General features: G+C 39.3%; 1 protein-coding gene across 11 annotated transcripts in view; it reads right to left on the bottom strand.

The window, feature by feature from the left end:
- The window catches only part of plekha7b (pleckstrin homology domain containing, family A member 7b), a 442,105-nt gene that overhangs the window by 18,740 nt on the left and 402,266 nt on the right, over window positions 1–21,099 (bottom strand). For all 11 annotated transcript variants that reach the window (XM_048545394.2, XM_059652058.1, XM_059652059.1 and 8 more), the window contains 2 exons: window positions 19,424–19,515; window positions 17,281–17,478 (listed from right to left, as the gene is read on the bottom strand). In XM_048545394.2, the coding sequence (XP_048401351.2) occupies window positions 17,281–17,478; window positions 19,424–19,515 (290 nt within the window). The remainder of the gene's footprint in view (window positions 1–17,280; window positions 17,479–19,423; window positions 19,516–21,099) is intronic.

The raw sequence follows: 21,099 nt of genomic DNA on the forward strand, positions 1-21,099 counted from the left end.
CCCAATTGTAGTATGTGCCATTCCCAGGATAACTCGTTACTCAATGCATATCTGCCAACAGAGCATAATCCCTCGAATCCATGCCATGTTGAAAAGGTTATCATGCACCTGTACAAGCAGTGGCATTCCAAAGCTGACCTCCTCCATGAATGATAATCATTCAGTAGGTATCAGAGAAGAGGAAAATAGTGCTGTGATTCTCTGCTCCTGGTGGATGGGGTAGTGCAGCAGAGCAGTCCATGCCACCAGCCTGCCAACTTGATGAGGGGACACCAGTTGGTTAGTGCAGATGAACGGTTTTCAAGAAATACAATGACTTTGTCTGTTCCATCAAGGCAAGTGCTATAGACTTCTCTCTACGACTTCTCAGTTACACTGTCGGATTCTGCTGCTGCACTCGCGTCCCACCAAAACTCATGCTCCATCAACCTCATCCTTGATTACAAGTTCTTCTCTCACTCAGACTTGTTTGCTCCCAAACATCCATATTATCTCTGCATGGCCTCTATGCTACCTACTCACTTGCCAATCTATCTCATCACCTTTCCACCATCACGCCTAAAGCTAACAGCTGTGTCACCTACTTTCATCTCACTCAGTTCTTTTTTTCCTTTCTATCATTCCAGGAGAAGATGACCTATTCGACTATCTGGATCTAGATAAGTGCTCAACATTGTGGTGGTGATGGCAGGATTTGAATTCAAGGAACATTAGGAATTAAGAATCTAATGATAACCATGAATCCATTGTTGATTTTTGAAAAAAAAACCATTTGGTTCACTAATGTCCGTTAAGGAAGGAAATCTGCTGTATTTCGCTAGTCTGGCCTACATGTCACTCCTTTTAAAAAAAAAACCCTCTGAGCAATTATGAATGCTCCAGAGGTGAACCTAGAAGTTCAAGCAAGGAAGGGCCACTTGCCTCTTGCAAGACCTCAGTCTATCTGAGCTGAGCAGACACAAATGTTTCTGGGTTGCCTGACCAAAGTTCCAAGGCCAATTTATTGGAGCAGAGGTAGCTTTTATGAGGGGACATAGTTTTAAAATGAAAGGAGGTAGATATCAGGGAGACGAAAGATGTCGGTTCTTTACTCAAAGTGTGGTACGGACGTGGAGTGCATTGACGGAGAGGGTAGTGGAGCCGGCCTCATTAGAGGCGTTTAAGCGGCTATTGGAGAGGCATAGGGACGATAGTATAAGGTAGCGGTGGAGGTTAGATAGACCTTAGGTTTCAGGTAAAAGTTCAGCACAACATTGTGGGCCGAAGGGCCTGCACTGTGCTGTACTGTTCTATGTTCTTACTCATTGCCAAGCAGGCTCCCTCCACCATAATAGCAATGCCTTGGCCAACACAAAGAAATAACTTTTGAGGGCTCTTTGGTGGCACAGATGACAGCCCACTGTACATAAGAGTATCATGTTTGGATGCTTTTACGACACAAAACGTCTGTTTCAGCCTCAGTTTTGCTGTGAATGTAACACTACCAGTAAACTACCTAGTTTCATGTCCAAACAGGATATACCTTTGATTGATGTCTGCATCAAGAGTTTGTTTTTGCATCTGGAAGTAAGATGAACAAGCATATAGAGGGTTATTGGATTTGTTGGCACTTTTTCCTCCTCATGCTCAAACATCCTCATTCTTTCCTTGGTGTCTGTGTGTATAACTATTGCTGTGAATGAAGCAGTCAGCATTATCTGGGGCAAGGTGGTGTCTAACACACAAGGAGTTAATGCTTTAGTTTTGCCAATGATTAGGAACCCAGCAGGTCTGTCTCCTGTACAATGCATGGATCTATATGGAATGTTAATGCCCTGTAAAAGGCCTCATAGTATTGGGGACTTGCAGCCTCTCCCTCAAAGGCTGAGACACACCCACTCCAGGCATGGTCACATCCATTTTCTTTCAAATATGTAGTTTCAATTTCCAGTCTTCCTGCTAATCTGTCTTGTGAACCCCACAGGCTTCGCAGCTCCTCATGTTCCCAGTCAAACCATATATCTACCTGCCTTTCCTCCCCAACCTCTGGCTTACAGGTTAACCACGTAAAGTGCGGTGTTCCTTTGTACTCCTCTTGAAGCCAAGGTGCTCCTGACCATGGATGAATTCTCCTCCTGCATTGCCATTGTCCCACCCATGTCTTACTGCATCCCCACTTCGAAATATAATTATCCTTCCCGTTCACAACTGCCATTCAAAGTCCTCCAACACTGCTCCCATAAAGCCTTCAGCCCCAATGTCCAAGAATAAAGGATCCACAATCTCCTTCCTATGGCAGTGACAGTCCTTTCTCCCAGTTTTCTTACATGGACCCAGTGGGCTGACCATGGCTTATCCTCTTAAGCATGCTAGTTAAAGCACCCTGGACCACAAGTGCCCAGGTCCCTAACTGATAACTGTACTTCTCCCTGGCTGCATTAGCCCTACCTACCAAATCGAGCACTGTGAAACCACAGACTGATCCTGAGCCCCTTCCTGAATTACAGAGACATGGGCTTTGACAGGGAACACCTGAACAAACCCCTGACTGTGGCTGACTCCTAGGACTGATAGTGAAGATTGTTCTTGACTAACTGCATTGGGTCCAACTCAGTGACAGATGTCTCCATGAACTTAGCTGAGGACTACTCCTTTAACAGTGAACAACATAACTGCTTGCTTGTTGCATGTGTGTGCCAGGCAAACTGCAGGCATGTGGTGCAGGTGAGTTTGACACAGCACACTGCCTTACAACAACATATATGGCCCTTTGAGGACCACTGACCAGCAAGGCCAGCTACCTGTGACTGCGCTAATAGGCAAGGCAGTGATGCCACAAGGATGCAGGTTGGTGCTAGGTGTGGGAGTGCTCAGAGAGCAAGGAAGCAGCGCCGAGAAATGCAACCTACTCCAATCTGTGAGCTGTGTGCTTGTCGCTCCACACAAAGTGCCCTTTCAAGTCTTTCAATGCTAGTTGCTTGATTTGCAGATCTCTGCCTCCTAATCCTGTGTGTGGGTTGGAATAGTGCCATGAGGAACATAAGGGATTGACATTTATTAGATCCCAGTGTCTGAGGAAGACAGACGCAGGTGGTTGACAACAGATGCTGTTTTAAAAGCTAAGCAACAAGAAGGTCTTTCGAGCCAGTGGTGGGCGAAAATCAGCAGGTAACCACACTGACTACTACATCAAATTCTTTGTATTCACTGAACTCATGGTTAATGTAGGACAGGAAACTGCCTTACAGTCCCCTGTATGAATCACACTTCAACATGCCATGAGTTGCTCCTAATTCCTAGATAAGCAATTTACCATTGTTTCTGTCACAGATCACATTCCTCAAGCCCCTATAAGATTTCACTCACTGCATACAAATCAGATTGCATGAGACTGTCCTTTCGATAGAAGATCATCTAATTCACAACAGTTAGCTGGAATATTATCAGCACCTGCAGAAATGCAATTAATGTGGTCTTGCATAGATTTAATAATCATTGCCATTGCATTCAGAAATAGAGTTAAATTTCTTTTCTTCTGATTTATTTTTGATAACAAACAGAAGAATCAAGTACGTCACATTCTGCAGCATCAACCAACGTACTGCATCTTGTTAAAATTGTAGGTTGAGTTGAAGACTAAGCATTACCTCATGTTCTGCCAACCTCTAAATGCACCATTCGACATACACTACCTTGTATTTTAAATCTTTATCGTGTTCTGATCTCCTATTCCAAATGAGACCATCCTAATCCCCATCGGAATCTCCTCCATACTACTGACCAGATTATCAAATTCCAAGCTTCACATCACTCAATCACTACTTTCTGACCTTCAGTTAACTTCTGTTACTATGATGCTTTGTGTTTAATATTACTTGAAGAATTAAGGTTTTAGGATTGTGGAAAGAGTTACTAGAAAGGGAGTTGCTGAGGATAAAGTGATGTCTAGCAGCTTGTGTTCCCATTGTCACATGGAGGGAGCTTATAGTGTAGATTGCTGGAAGTTGCAAAGCAAATTCATAGCATTTATCATAATACACGCAATAACACAGGTAAAAGAGCCCTGGCAAAAGATCAAGTTGGAGTTTGGCTGCAGCAGTGTGACAAAGTAAAACCACTGCTGAGAATGCAGGGCAAGTAAATGAGGTAACAGTTAGAGGGAATTGTCATGAAGGAATTGCAACTGCTTTTTCCTCAAATGATGCAAGCAAGCAACTATTGCCTCATTGACCGTTGTCATAGGTTTACAGACTCAAAATATTTTGTGAGGAAAGGCATGATACCTCAACCAGAGAGTGGCATAAAGGTTTTAAAAATGGTATTAGCAGGGAGTATATACCTATACCTTTACATTGGACGCACCCAAAGAGTGACCTAATGCTTACAAGTTAACTGTGGGGGTTCTCCTTAGTTTACCTAGAAACAAAGATGACCTACTTCTAGACAATTACTTGTCAGGGTAAAGGTTGTACTAATGGAAAAAACAAAGTCAAGGAGATACTACAGTTATGGGTAAAGTTTTAAGAAACTTTTCCATCATGTGTAACGATGCAAGAAAAATCCATTGTCAGTTGTCAAATCGGCACTACACACAGATACTTAGTTATCACAAACTTTTTTTTGGATAATTCAAAGGAAATGTTCAGGAAGGCTTCTTTGAGTGAGGTACAGCAAGCCAATCTGGAGGTAAGGTGACCCAACTGGCTCAATCTGAAACTGAAGCGAAGGGTATTCTGGAATGGTACTGTATGTACAAAAGAGGAAGGAATTCTGATAAGGAAGTGGAGACCTGCTCACAAACCCGAGGACACTGAGACGACGGTGGTTTAGCCAGACAAAAGTAGTGCCCAAATTTCATCGTGAAATATTAACGACAGCCTGTGAAATTCCTGAAGCAAGATATGTCAGAACCAAAACAACTTAGGCATGTCCACGTCAGCACTTTTGTCAGCCACGTCTTCACAAGGACATGGTAGAGTTTGATTAGAAAAAATGCTACACGTGCCAAGTTGTGAAAAGGCTGCAACACGCAATAAAAACAACACTTTTACTTTTCATGACAGTTTTTGAGGAACCATTTACGAATGTTATGTAGATTTGTACAGCCTTTACTAAAAACAGACGTGGGATAGCAGCATATCCTTACTATGAGGATACGGCTACTTGACTCCCATAGGCCATACCCTTAAGAACAATCGGTGCAAAGGTTGCAGCAAAGAGATTAACCCAATTCTTTAATTTAGATGGACTACTGATTGCCAGCCAGCTGGGATGAAGTTTCCAAATTCATGGGTGAATTATGGGAGTTTTAGAAAACATAATGGGGTGCGGGACATTGCTGGCTATGCTAGCATATATTACCCATCCCTAATGAACATTATCCCTTGTATTGTTGGATTTGCACCCATTCAGGTAAGTGAGAAGTATTACACTCCTGATTCATGTCTTGTAGATGGTAGACAGGCTCTGAAGAGTTGGGAGGTGAGTTGTTCTCTGCAGGATTCCTAGTTTTTATATGTCTAGACTAGTTCAGATTCTGGTCAACCGTAACTCCTAGGATGTTGATAACACAGTTGAAATCATCACCATATCAACAACAGACAGAGCTTCAAAATGGCATAATCAAATAATCTGGACATACTGTCATAAATACGACTGGGATTCAGAACTTGAATTTCTTCTGCTTGCTACAGGGAATTCACAGAATTCACCAACTGGATTGAGTAATTTTGAATTAGTTTATGAATAGGAGTTAAGGCAATTTCTGAAACTAATCTAAGAAATGTTATTCAGTTTGAAGGACGAGTCATAGACGTTAAGTTATGTGCTCAGAGAGCTTCAAAGTAGCTCATGCACCACAAACAACCTCGAAACAATGAGATGATAAGCAAGCCAACTACTGAACATTTCACCCAAAGGATGTGGTGTTCTGACTGAAAACAATAAATGTTGGCGATCACAGTGAGTCAGACAGCATCCATGGAGAGACAGCAAGCTAACATTTCGAGTCTAGGTGACTCTTCATCAATAGTATAGATTTTACGAGATGAAATACTGAAAGCACAGTTCATTGACTAGAGTAACCAAAAGAATTGGAAGTTAATTATAAATAGTTATTTGGTGGAACTCAAAAAATGCTGAAACAGGACACCTTTTGACAAAACTTTTCATCTTGCATTCATCAGGACAATTCGCAGAAGTACTAAATTCAAGGGGAAAGACAGAATTTATTGAGAGTGTGCTGATGGTTGGCAATGGATTCTGTTCAATAAAGGCATTGCCAAAAAGAATACACCATCCAAAGCCATTTTTACATTTTAAATGAGTCAGGTTGACAGATTGGGCAGGCATTATCCTGAGAAAATAACCAGTGAAGAGCTGTATCAGAGATAATAGGAACTGCAGTTGCTGGAGAATCCAGCAGATAACAAGTGTTGAGCTGGATGAACACAGCAGGCCCTGTATGCACATGTTCTGTCTGTGCAAAGAAAAAGGGTCTGTGTATTAATATTTGCTGCTTTATGCAAATAGGCCATACTGGGCTGGACTGACAATCCTAAATTGATTGATAGTGTAACTCTGTGTTTACTCTGATTATCTGGCAATGTTGCCCAATGCAAAATCACATCTACTGTTGAAAACGGTGTTGCTGATCTTGAAATTATGGGCATTTTTTTGAAGTCTGCAGATTGCTTGTTTTCAACAGTAGACAAATAATGATCAAATTAACACCCATGATTTCTGGAAAAAGAATTAGGTGTGTTACATCGACATGTTTCAGTATCATCACATTCAGGAGTAAGATCAGCAAGCACAGGGACAATCGGTAGTAAGAAAGTAGGGCAGAAGTAGGACCATATCCCAATCAAACCAGGGAAGTTACAGACCATACTTCCATATTTAGAGGCAGAAGAATGAAAGGATCTAACAAGGTTACAACCAATTTTGTGTGGAATCTACAAGAACAAGTTAGTGTGCAACCTTAGCAATACATGACATGAATGTAGGAGAATCCTCACCTATACAACGGTGTCCTTATTGCAAAGGTGCAGAGGAACAACCCAGATGAAAGCAGAAATCTAAAACATGTCAGAAATTGAACTGAGTCAAAAACAGCTGGATTTCCCCAATTGTGTTAGTGTTCAAACCTGATGGCTCAAACAGATTCTGCATCAACTCTAGAAATTCAATACAGCGTGAAAGACAGATTGCTAATGAATTATTTTCCAATGTTGAGTAATGCCATTTAGGATTTAAATAAAATCTGATAGAGTCACTCCAAATGGAAGCCAAGATAATGTGGGGTCAGGACAACACAAGACATCTTATAAGCTGAAGGCCATATTGATCAAAACATGTCAGATTAGAAATCATATGACTGATGGTAATTGCTTAGCTAGTTGCAGACCCTGTTGAGGCTGTTTTGAATACTAATCGACTCAGATACACCATAAAACAGTGGCAAAAAGCCCCATTCCTTTCAGGCCCATAATAAACTATAAATTCAAAATAGCTCCAAGCAACAATACCTCTGATATGGCAGTCCAGAATCCACCATAGATGATGAATGAATAGATAGAGTCTGTCTATACACATCTAACTTTTATGAGTTTTAAATGGGAAAGATCCAAAATTACAGTGGGCTTGTGTGAACAGGGTAGTTCATTGTAGGGATTCTGTGATTCAGTGTAGATGCAGGACATTCAGCCCATCTAGTCCACACTGACCCCCAAAGAACATCCCACCCAGATCCAATGACCTACCATACCCCTGTAACACTTCACTTCCCGTGGTGAATTCATGGGTAGAAATACCGTATATGAATGCCACTGAATCTCACCAATAAATGTAATTTAGAATACAAAATTTAATATCAAATCAAGTGTTGCAAGCTAAATAAAGGGAGGAAAGAAGATTAGTGCTCGTGCAGTGAGTAGAAGCATCTATCTCAGTTTTCTGCCCCATGATAAAAATTTACCATTTACCTGCTGCTCCTGTTGTGTCTATTAGATGGCACTGTGATAGGAATTTTCAATGTTAAATGTGATGCAATTGTTGTTTCTAATACAGCAACAGTAATACGGTGTATTGATAATTCACACCAGAAAGTCTCGTTTGCAGTTGCAGGCTCTGGCCACTAAGTGTCACCTTGCAACAGCCTAAGTTTATCTTAGTCAGCAGGCAACGCTGTGCTAAATATCAAAGTTTAAATCTTCAAGAAATCATTTAAAACCCTTCTACTTTTTAAAAATCTCCTTATAGTTCTCCAGACTCTTTCCTACATTGTGATAGCCTACCTCATGCAATCCTATTTAGAGAACTTGTGTGGTTGACCCTCAATTCCATAACCCTCACCAAATCAGTAATCAGAACATTTCGAAATCTTCACTTCTTTCATCTCCTCTGGGGCACAAGCTGTTCGGCTACCTTACATTTTGCCACAGATTGCCTGCTCAATGATCTTTCTTCAAAATACAGGGGCAGGTCAAATTTCAGTGAACATAAACAGAAATTGCTTGGAAAACTCAGCAGGTCTGGCAGCATCCGTGGGGGGAAAGCAGAGTATATGTTTACCAGTCCATCTTCAGAACTGTTCTGGAGGGGGGTCACTGGACCCAAAACTTGAACTTTAAGGGTGGAGAGGGAACACCAGAGGCTTGGATAGGGATGGAAGTGGGGAAGGCCCTCTAAAAGCAGCCACTAGGGTCTAGACCCGAAAGGTCAGCCTCCCTGCTCCTCCGATGCTGGTTGGCCTGCTGTGTTCGTCCAGCTCCACACCTTGTTATCTCAAGATTCTCTAGCATCTGCACTTCCTACTATCTCTCCCACTACACCCTTTCCCACCACCCAACCTTGTGTTCAATGCTTCTGACCTCAATTCCCCATGAGAAGTGCTCATAAGTACTTGTCTTCTCACTGCTGGTTCCAGAGGGGCCTTGGCCAGCACACTTGAGAATCCAGAAGCTGCCAGCTTCTGGCTGACTGGCAATGTCTGGTCTGCAAGAATTGAAACAGAGTTTCGCTGAGAAACTTGACCACGCTTTCCTGACAGCTCTGAATGAACTGATTCGCAGGCAGTTCAACAGAGTCGTCCTATTCCATCTTTTCATGCCAATGCGTATTGCAGGAGCTTTAAAATAAAACAAGGAGGCGTGGATAGAGCAAAGCTGAAAGAAACAGAAATAAAAAGTGTTGGAGAATTTCAAGGGTCATTTGAATCAAAAAGTTAACTTATTTTCCCTCCAGATGCTGCCAGATCTGAGTTTCTGTTTTTTGTTTGTTACTGCAGGAGAATCAGAAGATATGAATGGAGCAATGTAAATTTTATGCCCAAACATCATTTACACAAATAAAGAAAAAAACTGTTAATCTTTTGGATTACATCTCAATTTCACATGTTACAACTGCAATTATCATGAAAAAGAAAATCTTCAGGTCTGTACTTTTAGCAAAATAGGCATCTTGGTTTGTTGTCTATTAGTGACGAGATTAAGAAACAAACAAGGCTGGAAAGATCTATTGTAAAACTTGATCTGGTCCTGGACTTCCTTTTCCTAATCTGTATTCACCTTAATTGCCTCTCTGCCTAGAATTATTTAGCCTCAAAAAGGTGCAAGACTTTTTTTTTGCCCAAGAAATACCATGAAGATTTTAGCTCATGTGAAATAAAAAGTTGCAATTATTTACATCTGTCAGAATCTGTGCAGGGATATCTTGGTTAAGGCTAAACTGGAAGAGTTATTGAACATTGTGAATTTAACAATAAAGGTAGGATCTCAAAATGATCAAAAGCTTAAAGTATTTAAGAGTCAAATGGAGGAAAAATCAGTGGGATCAGAGGCTTCTCATCATCGAAGTTAGGAAAAATGCATAAGGAAATGATAAAGGTCATTCTTTTTCTGTAAAACTGTGACATCAAAATAATAAAGGAGAAAGGCTAGGACCTAAAAGTGACAAAAAGGAAATAATATGCTTCTTTACTAATAAGCTAATTAGAAAAATAATTGCTGGAAGTTAAATGAAGATTTATTGCCTGCAGAATGCTTAGAAAAGGGTACATCAGTAAAGGAAATGAGTATTAAAACAATAGCATTGGCACAGGTAGAGAGTGTTCCTTCAGAACACAGTAAGGAAGAGAAGATTGCTCAGAACAACTGAACAAATTCTTAGATTATTGCTGAAGAGAATCAGACCATTGGAAGTTGAGTACCATGTTTCAAAGTCATGGAGGCAAAATATTTTTAAAGATATAGAGATATAAAAACTTTGAGAAATACAGGAGCAAGTCTGTCATGGATGCTGACTGATGATACAATGCGTCTTCCAGAGGAGTTAAAAGTTTTAATGTATTAAATTGGAAATACATACTAAGGTCACAAACCAGTCATATTATTTACACAATCATTTTACAGAGTAATTGAAGAAGTGGAGAAGTTGAAGTAATGCAAACAATCCTTTTTGAAGAACCGACTTTTCTGGAGTAACAACTTGGCTGGTTCAAAATAGTCGCATCAGTGGAAGTAAAAGAAACAAGATTATTTCATGATTGTGTTGTGACTAGATGTCAAATCCGTAACATTAGACAAAGATTATATAAAAAGATGATAAGAAAACTCTTTTCTCTGAAATGGTTTTCAAAAACTTAAGTAAAAAGGAAGATGATAAAGAACATTAGACTTGACATGATGAGCCCCACCTTCTTTAACAGAAATGCAACAGATAGATCTTGAATTGAGAGTTGCGTAAAACTCAAATTGAAACAGAACCAATACCTGCAGGTTATTATTAAAACAACAAAGTATTCATCTGGAATTGAAAACCACCCTCAAATGCCAAGCAATGTGAAATAGGTGGTCCCTCAGTAGTAGCTTCCATCTCACTGTCTTCACAATATTCCAATGGCAGATCATTTAGGTATTAGGAAATAAAGACTAAAATGCTAAACCATTTTTATTTGCCACGATTACATGATAGTGCAGTTACGATTTGTCAGAACAGTCGCACATCAAGTAGTTATAAACCCAAACCTTCAATTAAACTTGCATCTTTGATTCAGAAATCAGCTTTCAAGGAAAATAAAGTTTGCAGGATTTTAACAGATCATGTAGGAACCTTAGCTAAAAGCACAAGTTGGAAACTGTAACTTTTAAAAATGAAACATTTCCTGCAGTAGTGGTTTTGAGAAATTTCAGTCAACAACTACCATATTTTTTTAAAAGCTAATTTTTATAAGATATGGATTACTGCAGTAAATATCATCAGATAAAAGATACAAATTTTTCACAAATATTCAAAGAAATAATGAATAGTTTGGGAATAAAACAATTTAACGTTGATCATCCACCATCATCCCACCAGGGGTTGTTGGAAAGATGGAATAAAATTGTCAAGAGAATGATTACAGTTTGTGATCAGGAATGTTCCAATGATTGGAATAAAATAATTCCCTTGTTATTTACCATTTTAGACACCCCTACTAAGTCTACAGTTTCCAACTCTTTTGATTTGACAGATAAGCGTAAGGTGAGAGAAACCCATAATTTAATAAAAATTACAAATCAAAGCTCACTTCTGACCTGCATCAAGTTTCTAAAGAAAAATTAGCCAGGGCATGAGTGTGGGCCAGAAACCATTTGAAGAGTGCCCAACAATTAAAACTAGAGCTGACGAAAAGGCCAAATGCTTGGAATTTTGCCAATCGAGCTAAAGAGTTACCCATCTCTGGGGAGCCATTAAAAGAGACATTCAATGGACCCCATCATAGCAATGGAACTGAGATTGAGAGGGTGGAGAGCATTAAGTTCCTCGGAGTGATGATAACTGACACCCTGTCCTGAAGTTTCCATGTAGATCTGATGGTCCAGAAGACACAACAATGATTCTTCTTCCTCAGGTAGCTCAGGGCATTCGACATGTCCATAAGGACCCTCACCAACTTTTACTGATGCACTATAGAAAGCATACTGTCCGGGTGTATAATGGCCTGGTGTGGCAACTGCTCCACCCAGGGCTGTAAGAAACTACAGAAGGTGGTGTGCACAGCCCAGACCATTGCAGAAGCCAACCTCCCATCCGTGGACTCCGTTTATATGGCTCACTGCAATGTAACCTGTATGCCTCTAAGTCCTTCTATAACCTCTGATCTTTACCTGCTTGCTTACTATGATCTGCCGATACGGCTGGTAAACAAAGCTTTTCACTGTACTCTGGTACACATGACAATAAATCAATCAATCGATTAGTACTTTGCTGTTCTAGGACAGATGACCAAAGCTTTGCAATTAAGTTCAGTGAAACCAAGGTTCTAGGAAGGAATTCCAGAACGAATAGCTAGGATAGCAGTACATTTACTTACCTTAAAGCAGTTAGGGAATAAAATGAAAATATTAGAATGATTCAAGGCTCAATCAGGATTCGAAAATTTTCAAGTTTCATTCAAGTAATCAAATTGGATTGCAGGTGCTTGAAAAGTTAAATGGAATATTATGTCATCTCCCAGAAAACTAGTGAAGTAACTCATGAAAGCTATTAGTGAGTGATTCATGAAACAACTTGTTTAAATAGGACAGGAGGAACGTCTTTGGCTATACATCACATTAATGTTGGGGGTGCATCACCAATAAACCAACATTTCTACAGACTGAATCCACAGGAGATAGCCCAAGTCAGCACTGAATCATGCAAAGCATTTACACTGACTATTGATGCCAGTGGCATTGGTGATAATGCACTATTCCTGAAAGAAAAAGGGAGGGTTTAGCAACCAATTTTTATCACCCATCCAAGATCACCAAGGTACCAGCATTCAACCAACTTAACTTCATCAACGTGGCTGAGCACAAAAGGAACAGAAAAGTCCATTAAGTCATAAAAATTCCAGGTGTGGCGCGATATATGGATTTCCCAGAACTACTTACGCCCTCTGCCAAATTGTTCCAATGCAGCTAAGTGATGCCCACTCATGAACAGCTTGCTTCCCAATACTCAGTTTCCATTCTTCTGGGACTATGCAGCTCCAGGAATTGGCCCAAACATGGACAAAAGAGTTGACTTCAACAGGTGAGGTGAAAGATTGTGCCTGACATCAAGGCAGCATTAAAAAGTGAACTCGATGGAAATTAGGTCGAAACCTGTGCACTGGCTGGAGTCATAGCTAGCAGAAATCAGCTGTGGCCACCCTCCAAATAATTCTCTAATCAACCTGCTCAGAGATATCATAACCTACCTCTGGACCAGGTGGGACTTGAACCTGGGCCTCCTGGCTCAGAGGTAGGCACGCTACCACTGTGCCACAAGAGTCTTAAATCTATTGTTGCAGCACTATAGACTCAATCATCTTCAGCTGCATTAACATACCTTTTACAAGATAACCAGGAATGGAGATGTTCACTACAAATTTCAGTCTTCAGTTCCATTTACAACAGCTTAGATGAAGTAATCCATGCTTACACACAGCAAGACATGGCCAACATTCCTAAATAGCATGTATTAAGTTATGTCACAAAACCATCAGGTAATGAGCAGATTCCCACCAATATCTGCGTTTTTACCCTCATTGGGGAACTTAACTGGACCAGCAATGTAAACGTTATAGCTACAGGCGCAGATCAAAAACTGCCTCCTGAAGTTTTCCATTATTTAGAAGAGCATAAGTCAGTAATATTATGGAATAACTCTTCACTTGCCTCAGTGGGTGCGTCTTTTTAATCTATTGAAAAGGAACCTGCTTTGTGGATAACACATTCATCACAAATATTCACTCCATCCAGCACCAGCACATCATGGCTGCAGAGTGTGACCAAGATGCACAGCAGCAACTCAAAGTTTCTTTAATAGCATCATGAAAGAAAAAAACACGGTATCTATACAGTTTCGAAGAACAAGGGCAGCAGGCACATTGTAACCTAATTTGAAAACATTTCCACTACGTTGTAACTACTTCTAAGTAATGCTTACGCTTTCCTTCTAACTCCTTTGTTTAAGACTTTTTTTTTAAACTCTAAGATTTGTGCCTAGGCATTTGTACCTAAGATGGTGCCATTAAAAGGCAGCCCTTGTAAAAACTGTTGACTATACGGGATATGTTATTCTATTCTATCTGTAATTCTCCCTTTAACACATACCATCCAGATGTGGAAATATACCAGTGTTCCTTCATTGTTATTGGGTCAAAGCCTCTACCAAACAACATCTCATCACTATCTTCTGAAGGGAAATTAGAAATAGGCAATAAATGTTTAGCATTTCAATGCCTTCTACAACACAAGGCATTTTATAAATCCTTGCTCACATTTAAAATTCTGTGCTCTGGGGAATTTGTAAAGTAAAAATTAGATTCAGGCAAGCAAACAACAACTTCTAGTTAATTTGAATACACTTTATAGTAAAATGGAAAATTAAGTGGAACTATTTTTAATTTTGGAGCCCAACTAATAATTTCGAAGATACAAACTACACTGCATGCAGGTAAAAGAAATGAGATTCTTCAGTTACAGCATGAAACACATCTTTCCTCCTGTAAAACTAGCTAGTTGCATGAAAACCATACACAAAGTACTAAATTCGGAAAATAATTTGTAGTCTTTCTTCAGAGCACAGATATAGAACATACTTAAAGTACAGAAAACTGACAATTTAAAGCTTTTTTAAAAACATATTTGTGGTGGTCACCAAATTGTTTTGCTAATGTTCAGCAATAGTTCAATCACTCCTTGTAACTGAATTGAAAATGCACAAGTACCAAATGTGACATAAATTAGGACAAGAGTGAACAAGGCAAAGAAATTTCACCACTTTATTCCAAGGCACATAGGCTTGCAATTATTCGGAGTCAGAATATATTCAGATACCTTGTTTAGTTTTTTGATGCATGAAGCCACAGGATGATCCTTTCAGTTGTAACAATGTTATGTTGACATGCAAGCGTTTCCATTTCAAAGAATTTGTTTGTGTTCACCTATGTGTGTTTGTGCAAGAAGGCATCCAGAGATGAACAGTTTGTACCTAGAACCAGGCCTCATTGTGATGGGATTAATTAACAGTGCATAAAAATACAACTAACAGAGTGGTCATAATGACAAGGAAAATAATCACCGATTAATATCTTGATTACCAGATTTATTTGCTTTTTGTGTAATAAGAAACTACACTTGTTGCATGGCACAATGGTTAAATAACAAATAAATGGCACCTATGTTTCACAACTATGTTGTATCATTTGCTATCAGCTACCTTCAAATTCAGATTACAAATCATATACATGCACAAATTGCATCCTACTTTATAGTTGTTTTTGTTTAAAAATTGCAGACCTCTTTTAAAAAGAGAATTTGCACCAGTATACAGATGGTACCTTTCTTGTGCAGAGTAATAACCCAATAATGAGAGGCAAACTACATGTTGAACTTTACAGTATATATTTTAGATCTGGTTATCCTTGCAGTTATTCTATATGTGGGGGGAAAAAAAAGCACAAAGGCTTGGAAACCAGAAAATTCATGTACAAGACCACTTGTTAAAGCTGCAGGCAATTAATTTACTAAATTAAGGGCAATTCTTCAAAACACACTCCAAGTCATGAAATTATTTGTTTCACAATTTGGTTCCTAGTGGATTTTAATAGATATTAATCTTTGTTTGTCCCATTCTTGGCCTCTCTAGATGTTTGGTTCGACAGAGGATTCATTCCAGAGACAGGCAGTGATTTTATACCAAGCATCAACACATGCTGAGCTCTATACATTAAACAGGCAGTCTTCAAAAGGTTGTAAATGGTTACTGATAACTGAAAACTGCTACTGTGAGTTGTAATTGAACATTATGAATTCAGACTTTTTCTAAGTTGAAAATAACCTCTGGTAATGGAACAATTCGTATCTAACAATTTGTCAATGTGTCATACTAATCCAGTACAATTTAGTTAAATTAAAAGCCAACTGAAACAGGGATTCATGGACACTTGACATGAACAGTGCCACTCATTCAAGACCTGCTTTCTACTGAGGATGTTAGAAATATTCAGTAATTTGTTAACATTGATCACTGCTGGTTAACTGTTTGGTTTAAACATGAACTAAAGTGAATTAATTTTTGAAATATTATACCCGAAAAGGGAATAGATACACAGAGTAAGGACCTAAGAAGGGTCACGAGTATTGCATTAGCACCACAATGCACTGCTACACAGAAACACAGTGAGGCCTGGTAACATACAAAAGACAAGTCATCTGGTTAGAGGTTACAGACAAGTGAGTAAAAGTCTTAATGATGAAAGCATGAGAAATAGGTGAGAAATTGCCAACAGTTGGGTAACTTGTGCATTGATTCAGACATAGAGGATTTTCAAAAGGTAAAGTGTACAATTTAATGGTAAATCTACTGCAGATCTAATTCTGAACTCTAAGTTAACTGCCAATGAGTGGTTTAATTGCATGTGGTTAGTTGCGGTGAAGGGTCTCCATTCACTTACACGATTTCTTCTCTAAGGAAGCAAAATATTGATTGTACAGGCTAGAGCTTTGCTGTTTAATGCCCTTCAGCAATCATTACAGGAACACTGAGCCTTATCAGCAGCTACAGTTGAAAATCCAAATTCAACTGTACAGAACCTTGCTATCAATTCATAAAGACCTATTCGTTTGATACACAAGCATTGGCAACCAGAATTACTTAAATCACTATTCAAAGGAGGAAATAAAGCATTTAGTTGAAAATTTTGGACACTGATACTCCGCAATAGTAAAGCGCAAATATGTTGCCTAATTCAATTTAAAAAAGAGATATCTTTCAAGTTCAAAATGACATTTGGCATTTTTAAATTCTAGAAATTGTTTTTAAAAAAAATCCAGTTTAATTTTTTAAAAACATTCTGTTAAACAAACCTGCCACAGAAGATTCTGAAAGGCTCAAACCGTTCCATACATGAAATTGTTAACTATCTGGATTATAGCAAAAGCACGTTCTATGATACCCTTTTCTCCAGTGAAATAGTTTTCCAAATCCAAAACCATCTGATACCATTCAAGCACTACTCAAACAGCACAGTCCTCATACCAACTTACCTGCAGTTACACCAAATAACCTTCCCACATTTGCAGCTGATAAAACTGAGCAGCTAGTCATTTTACTAATTACGACGTATTTGCTAATACTTTGCATAATCCCTTCAGATTATATTGAACAGAGTATTCATCTCATCAGTCTATTTAGATGGATCCTTCTTATGGAAGGGATGCATATTCTATTCATTGCAGCTATTGCATTCCTTATTTGCTATTGTACTTTTTGGAGAAACTAACGTACTGAGCCAACATCAACAGACAATGGTCTGGAAGAGGTCCGAGATGATGTGGAATGCCGTTCTCCGAGACTCAGCGTTCTCTTTCGCTCACGAACCAAAGCCTTCTGATGCCTCTTCATGCGTTCCAACTGTTCCTCTGCACTCATTCTGCCTCTTTGGTGTTCTCCGTAGAGACGCTCCAAGGCACTCTTTGGCCTTTCCTGTACCAACAGCAACAGCATAAGAGAGGTGAGAAGCTGCTAAATCAGCCTTGTACACAAACCAAGGTTTTACAGCAATTCCACTTTGCAATAATTGTTCAAAACAACTGTGCGAACTTCCTTCTTGAGAAGGAATGACGCCATATTTCAAACTATATAGTAATCATTTTGGTGGATAATTATTCACCTATCAAACATTTTTTCTCAAATTAGGTGTAATTATTGATTGGCAAGTGAAATCCTTTGCCAGCTTTTAGTGACCTGATATTTCTCAGGAAGTATTCTATCTAGAGGTTACAAGGTCGGTGGTACAGCAAACTCCAAATACCGTACCCAGGAATAGCAATGGGAATTGTATGTTGGGCTGTGTTTGGAGAGGGGGAGGGGCAGGAAAAGGTCATTAACTTTAGTTCCAGAATAACTGGTGCTGGGAAAGGCATGAACAACTGAGTTGAGTCATACTGGGTTAACATATTTGATATCACAGGCACCTTTTCAGAAGCAGATTTGCTGGCAATAAAATTAACGGCGCATGCAGAAATCTCCTCACCAAACAGGCATATGAAACAGTTAAGCATCCTAGCAATCACAGACCAAGAATTGCAGACTTGGAAACATGCAAAAGTAACCACTTAAAATAAAATGAGCTAGAAATTGTTTCTCTACAACATTGCTCGCCTGAACGTACAAATTAGGATAAAAAGAGTAGGTTTTTTTTCCCCTCAAGACACTTCGCCATTTAACAAAATGATGGCTGATCTGACAGAAATCTTAATTCCACATTCTTACCTACCACTTGAATTGCAGTAGCTTCTTACCTATTATGTCACTTGGAAAGCTGTTTATGATTCTGAGTCTGAGAAAGTGCGTGTTAGGGAAGATTACGACCGAGAAATTTGCATTACACTAATCCAAAAACGTATGTAAGTGGTTTGAGTCATAACATGCTCAATTAATTAGTGCAAATGGGAAAATGAAGTCAATTCCTCAAAACCTTTAATAGAATCAGACTCAGAACCTACAAAAAAGACAAGTCCAAAACTGTAATCCTTAAATTACTTTAAATCAACTCAGCTGCATTAATCTGCCGACATTGGATTCAGTCTTGCCAGATCCTTTCCTCAGGTAGCAAAATAGAAAACATGACAGATTGTAGTGGGGACAAAAATGTAACTGTTTTTACATAACATGGGCTTACAAATTGAAATACATTCCTCAATGCACAGGTACCACTTAAATCCATATCTGGTGAAAATAGGGGAAGTAGAGACAGCATCATTTTAATATGCTCTTCAAACAGTTTTCAGTGTCATCAGTGAGAATACTTAATGCTTCAGTTTCAGCACATTAATTGGGGGAAAAAATACTCCAGTCAAAATCCAAAGAGGAGGTGATGGCCTAGATGTGTTATCACAGCGCTGTTAATCCAGAGATTTAGTAACATATCACAGGTTTAAATCTTGCCATGGCAGATTGGAATTTGAATTCAAATTCCACCACCTGGAATTATTAGTCGAATGATGCGCACAAAACATTGACAACCCCATCTGGTTTCCTAATGTCCTTCAGCCATCCTTAGCTGGTGTGGCCTACATGTGACTCCAGACCCATGTCAATGTGGTTGACACTTAATCTGGGAAATTAGGGATGGGCAATAAATGCTGGCTTCTTCAGTGAAACAGACTTCCCACAGATGGAAAAAAAAAGACTTGTGTAATGCTCTTAATTCAACATCTGATATCACTAGCACCACCCAGGACATCTCTGTACTTATCAGCATTTTACTGTGGTGTCCGACAATGCAAACCACTTTCACGTTTGGGAGAAGAAAAATTGCAATTACATTTTCGAACACCTCTAGCAAGTACTTCAAAGTTAACATGCCCACCATCGAAGCCAAAGCCATTGCAAGCCAGATTAGTATCAGACTGAAAGATGGTTTTACCTTAGAGCTTGTTTCATCATTTTTGCGCCTAAGTGTGACAAAAGATGCAATGGTTGATGACTGCTGTAGCCCTGAGTTAGACGATGACAATCCTGGGAATAATAAGATGGAAATTACTGTTTCTGAAAATGACTTGATTTGTAACGTTGTGCAAATATAAAAGACAAAATACAACAGTACAGGGAATTATCCTGCCAAAATGTTGTACCAATATTAAGAAATTTAATTTTGTGCATAAGTAATGGTTCAGAAACCAAGGAAACCAACTCAGAATCTAGCAAATCGAGAAACACCTAGGCTCAACTGACAGGCTTGAATGAGTTTGATGATCTCAGCTGGGTTACTTACTTACCAAAATGCTATGATATCTCTCCAAAAACAACTGTCATTTTACACATACTCCCACCAGGCAAAAAGTGCAGTAATAAAAATGAAGTCAGCTGTACTTGAACGTGTGTAGTTAGTTCATTAACCGATGCACGTGTAAGCAAAATCTGTCTCCATCTCCTGCTCAAAGTGGTGAGGCGCCAGGGTCACGGGTGGGAGTTCTGGATTCAGTCCTCCCATACCATTTTACTTGTGCTAAAATACAGTCAAATCTCTCATTTCAGTAATGACCACTTGGGCAAGGTAGCCAGAGGCAATTTGCGACAAAGAAACCAAACGTTAATGAGTAAGACCAAAGTTCAGTGAGGAAGACGTCCAGAAATTAGGTGAGCAGTTGGAGCACGAAAAATTACTTTGATAAAAGCTCCTGGGTCTATTTCCTCAATTCTGGGGTAAGGAGTTTCCAATTGCACCTTCAAATTACAGTATGATACATTAGAGCTTAAAATGGCCTTCACTATTATTGATAAGAAATTCAGACATCTAAAATTACAAGCTACAATTATACTTGATTCTAATTCTTGCATATTGCATACACTATTCATAAGAACTCAACTTCTAAAATATTGTAAGACAAAGAAGGAGGTCATTCAGCCACGGTGTCTGCTCCACCAGACAAGGAAATCACATTTGACATAATAATCCTCAAGTCTACTTTCCTGCGTTTTCCCCATCATCTCTGATTCCCTTATTGATCAAAGAATCGGACTATCTCAGTCTTGAATATACTTCATAACTCCACCTCTACAGTTCTTTTCTGATAAGTGTTTGCACAGATTTACTGTTCTCATCTCTGTCCTGACTGGGTGATCCCTTCCTCCGAGATTGTGTCCTCTGGTCCTCGGATCTCCCTCAAGGGGAAAATAACCAGTGTCTACCCTGTTAAGCCCAAACTCCACAAGCTCGCCTCATTAGACCCAGGATTCCATTCCCAGGAAAATCTTGGTGAATCTTTTCTCTACTGCTTCTAATGTCATTGTCTTTCTTGAGATGAAGGAACCAAAACTGTTCACAATATTCCAGCAGTGATCTAAACAATTACAGTTTTAGCAAGACCTACCTACTTAATTATTCAGTCTTTGAAACAAAGGCCAGCATTCTATTTGTATCAGCTATTATCAGCTGAAAATGTATGCCTTTTTTTATTTATGCATGAGGACTCCCAAATCCATGTACTGCAGCTTTCTGTAGCCTTTCCCCATTTAAATATTCAGTTTCTCTATTCTTCCTGCCAAAGGGCAGAACCTCCCCTTTTTCCAAATCATAGTCCAGTTGCAATGGTTCTGCAC

The sequence above is a fragment of the Stegostoma tigrinum genome, chromosome 17 (assembly GCF_030684315.1).
Source record: "Stegostoma tigrinum isolate sSteTig4 chromosome 17, sSteTig4.hap1, whole genome shotgun sequence".
Lineage (NCBI taxonomy): Eukaryota > Metazoa > Chordata > Chondrichthyes > Orectolobiformes > Stegostomatidae > Stegostoma > Stegostoma tigrinum.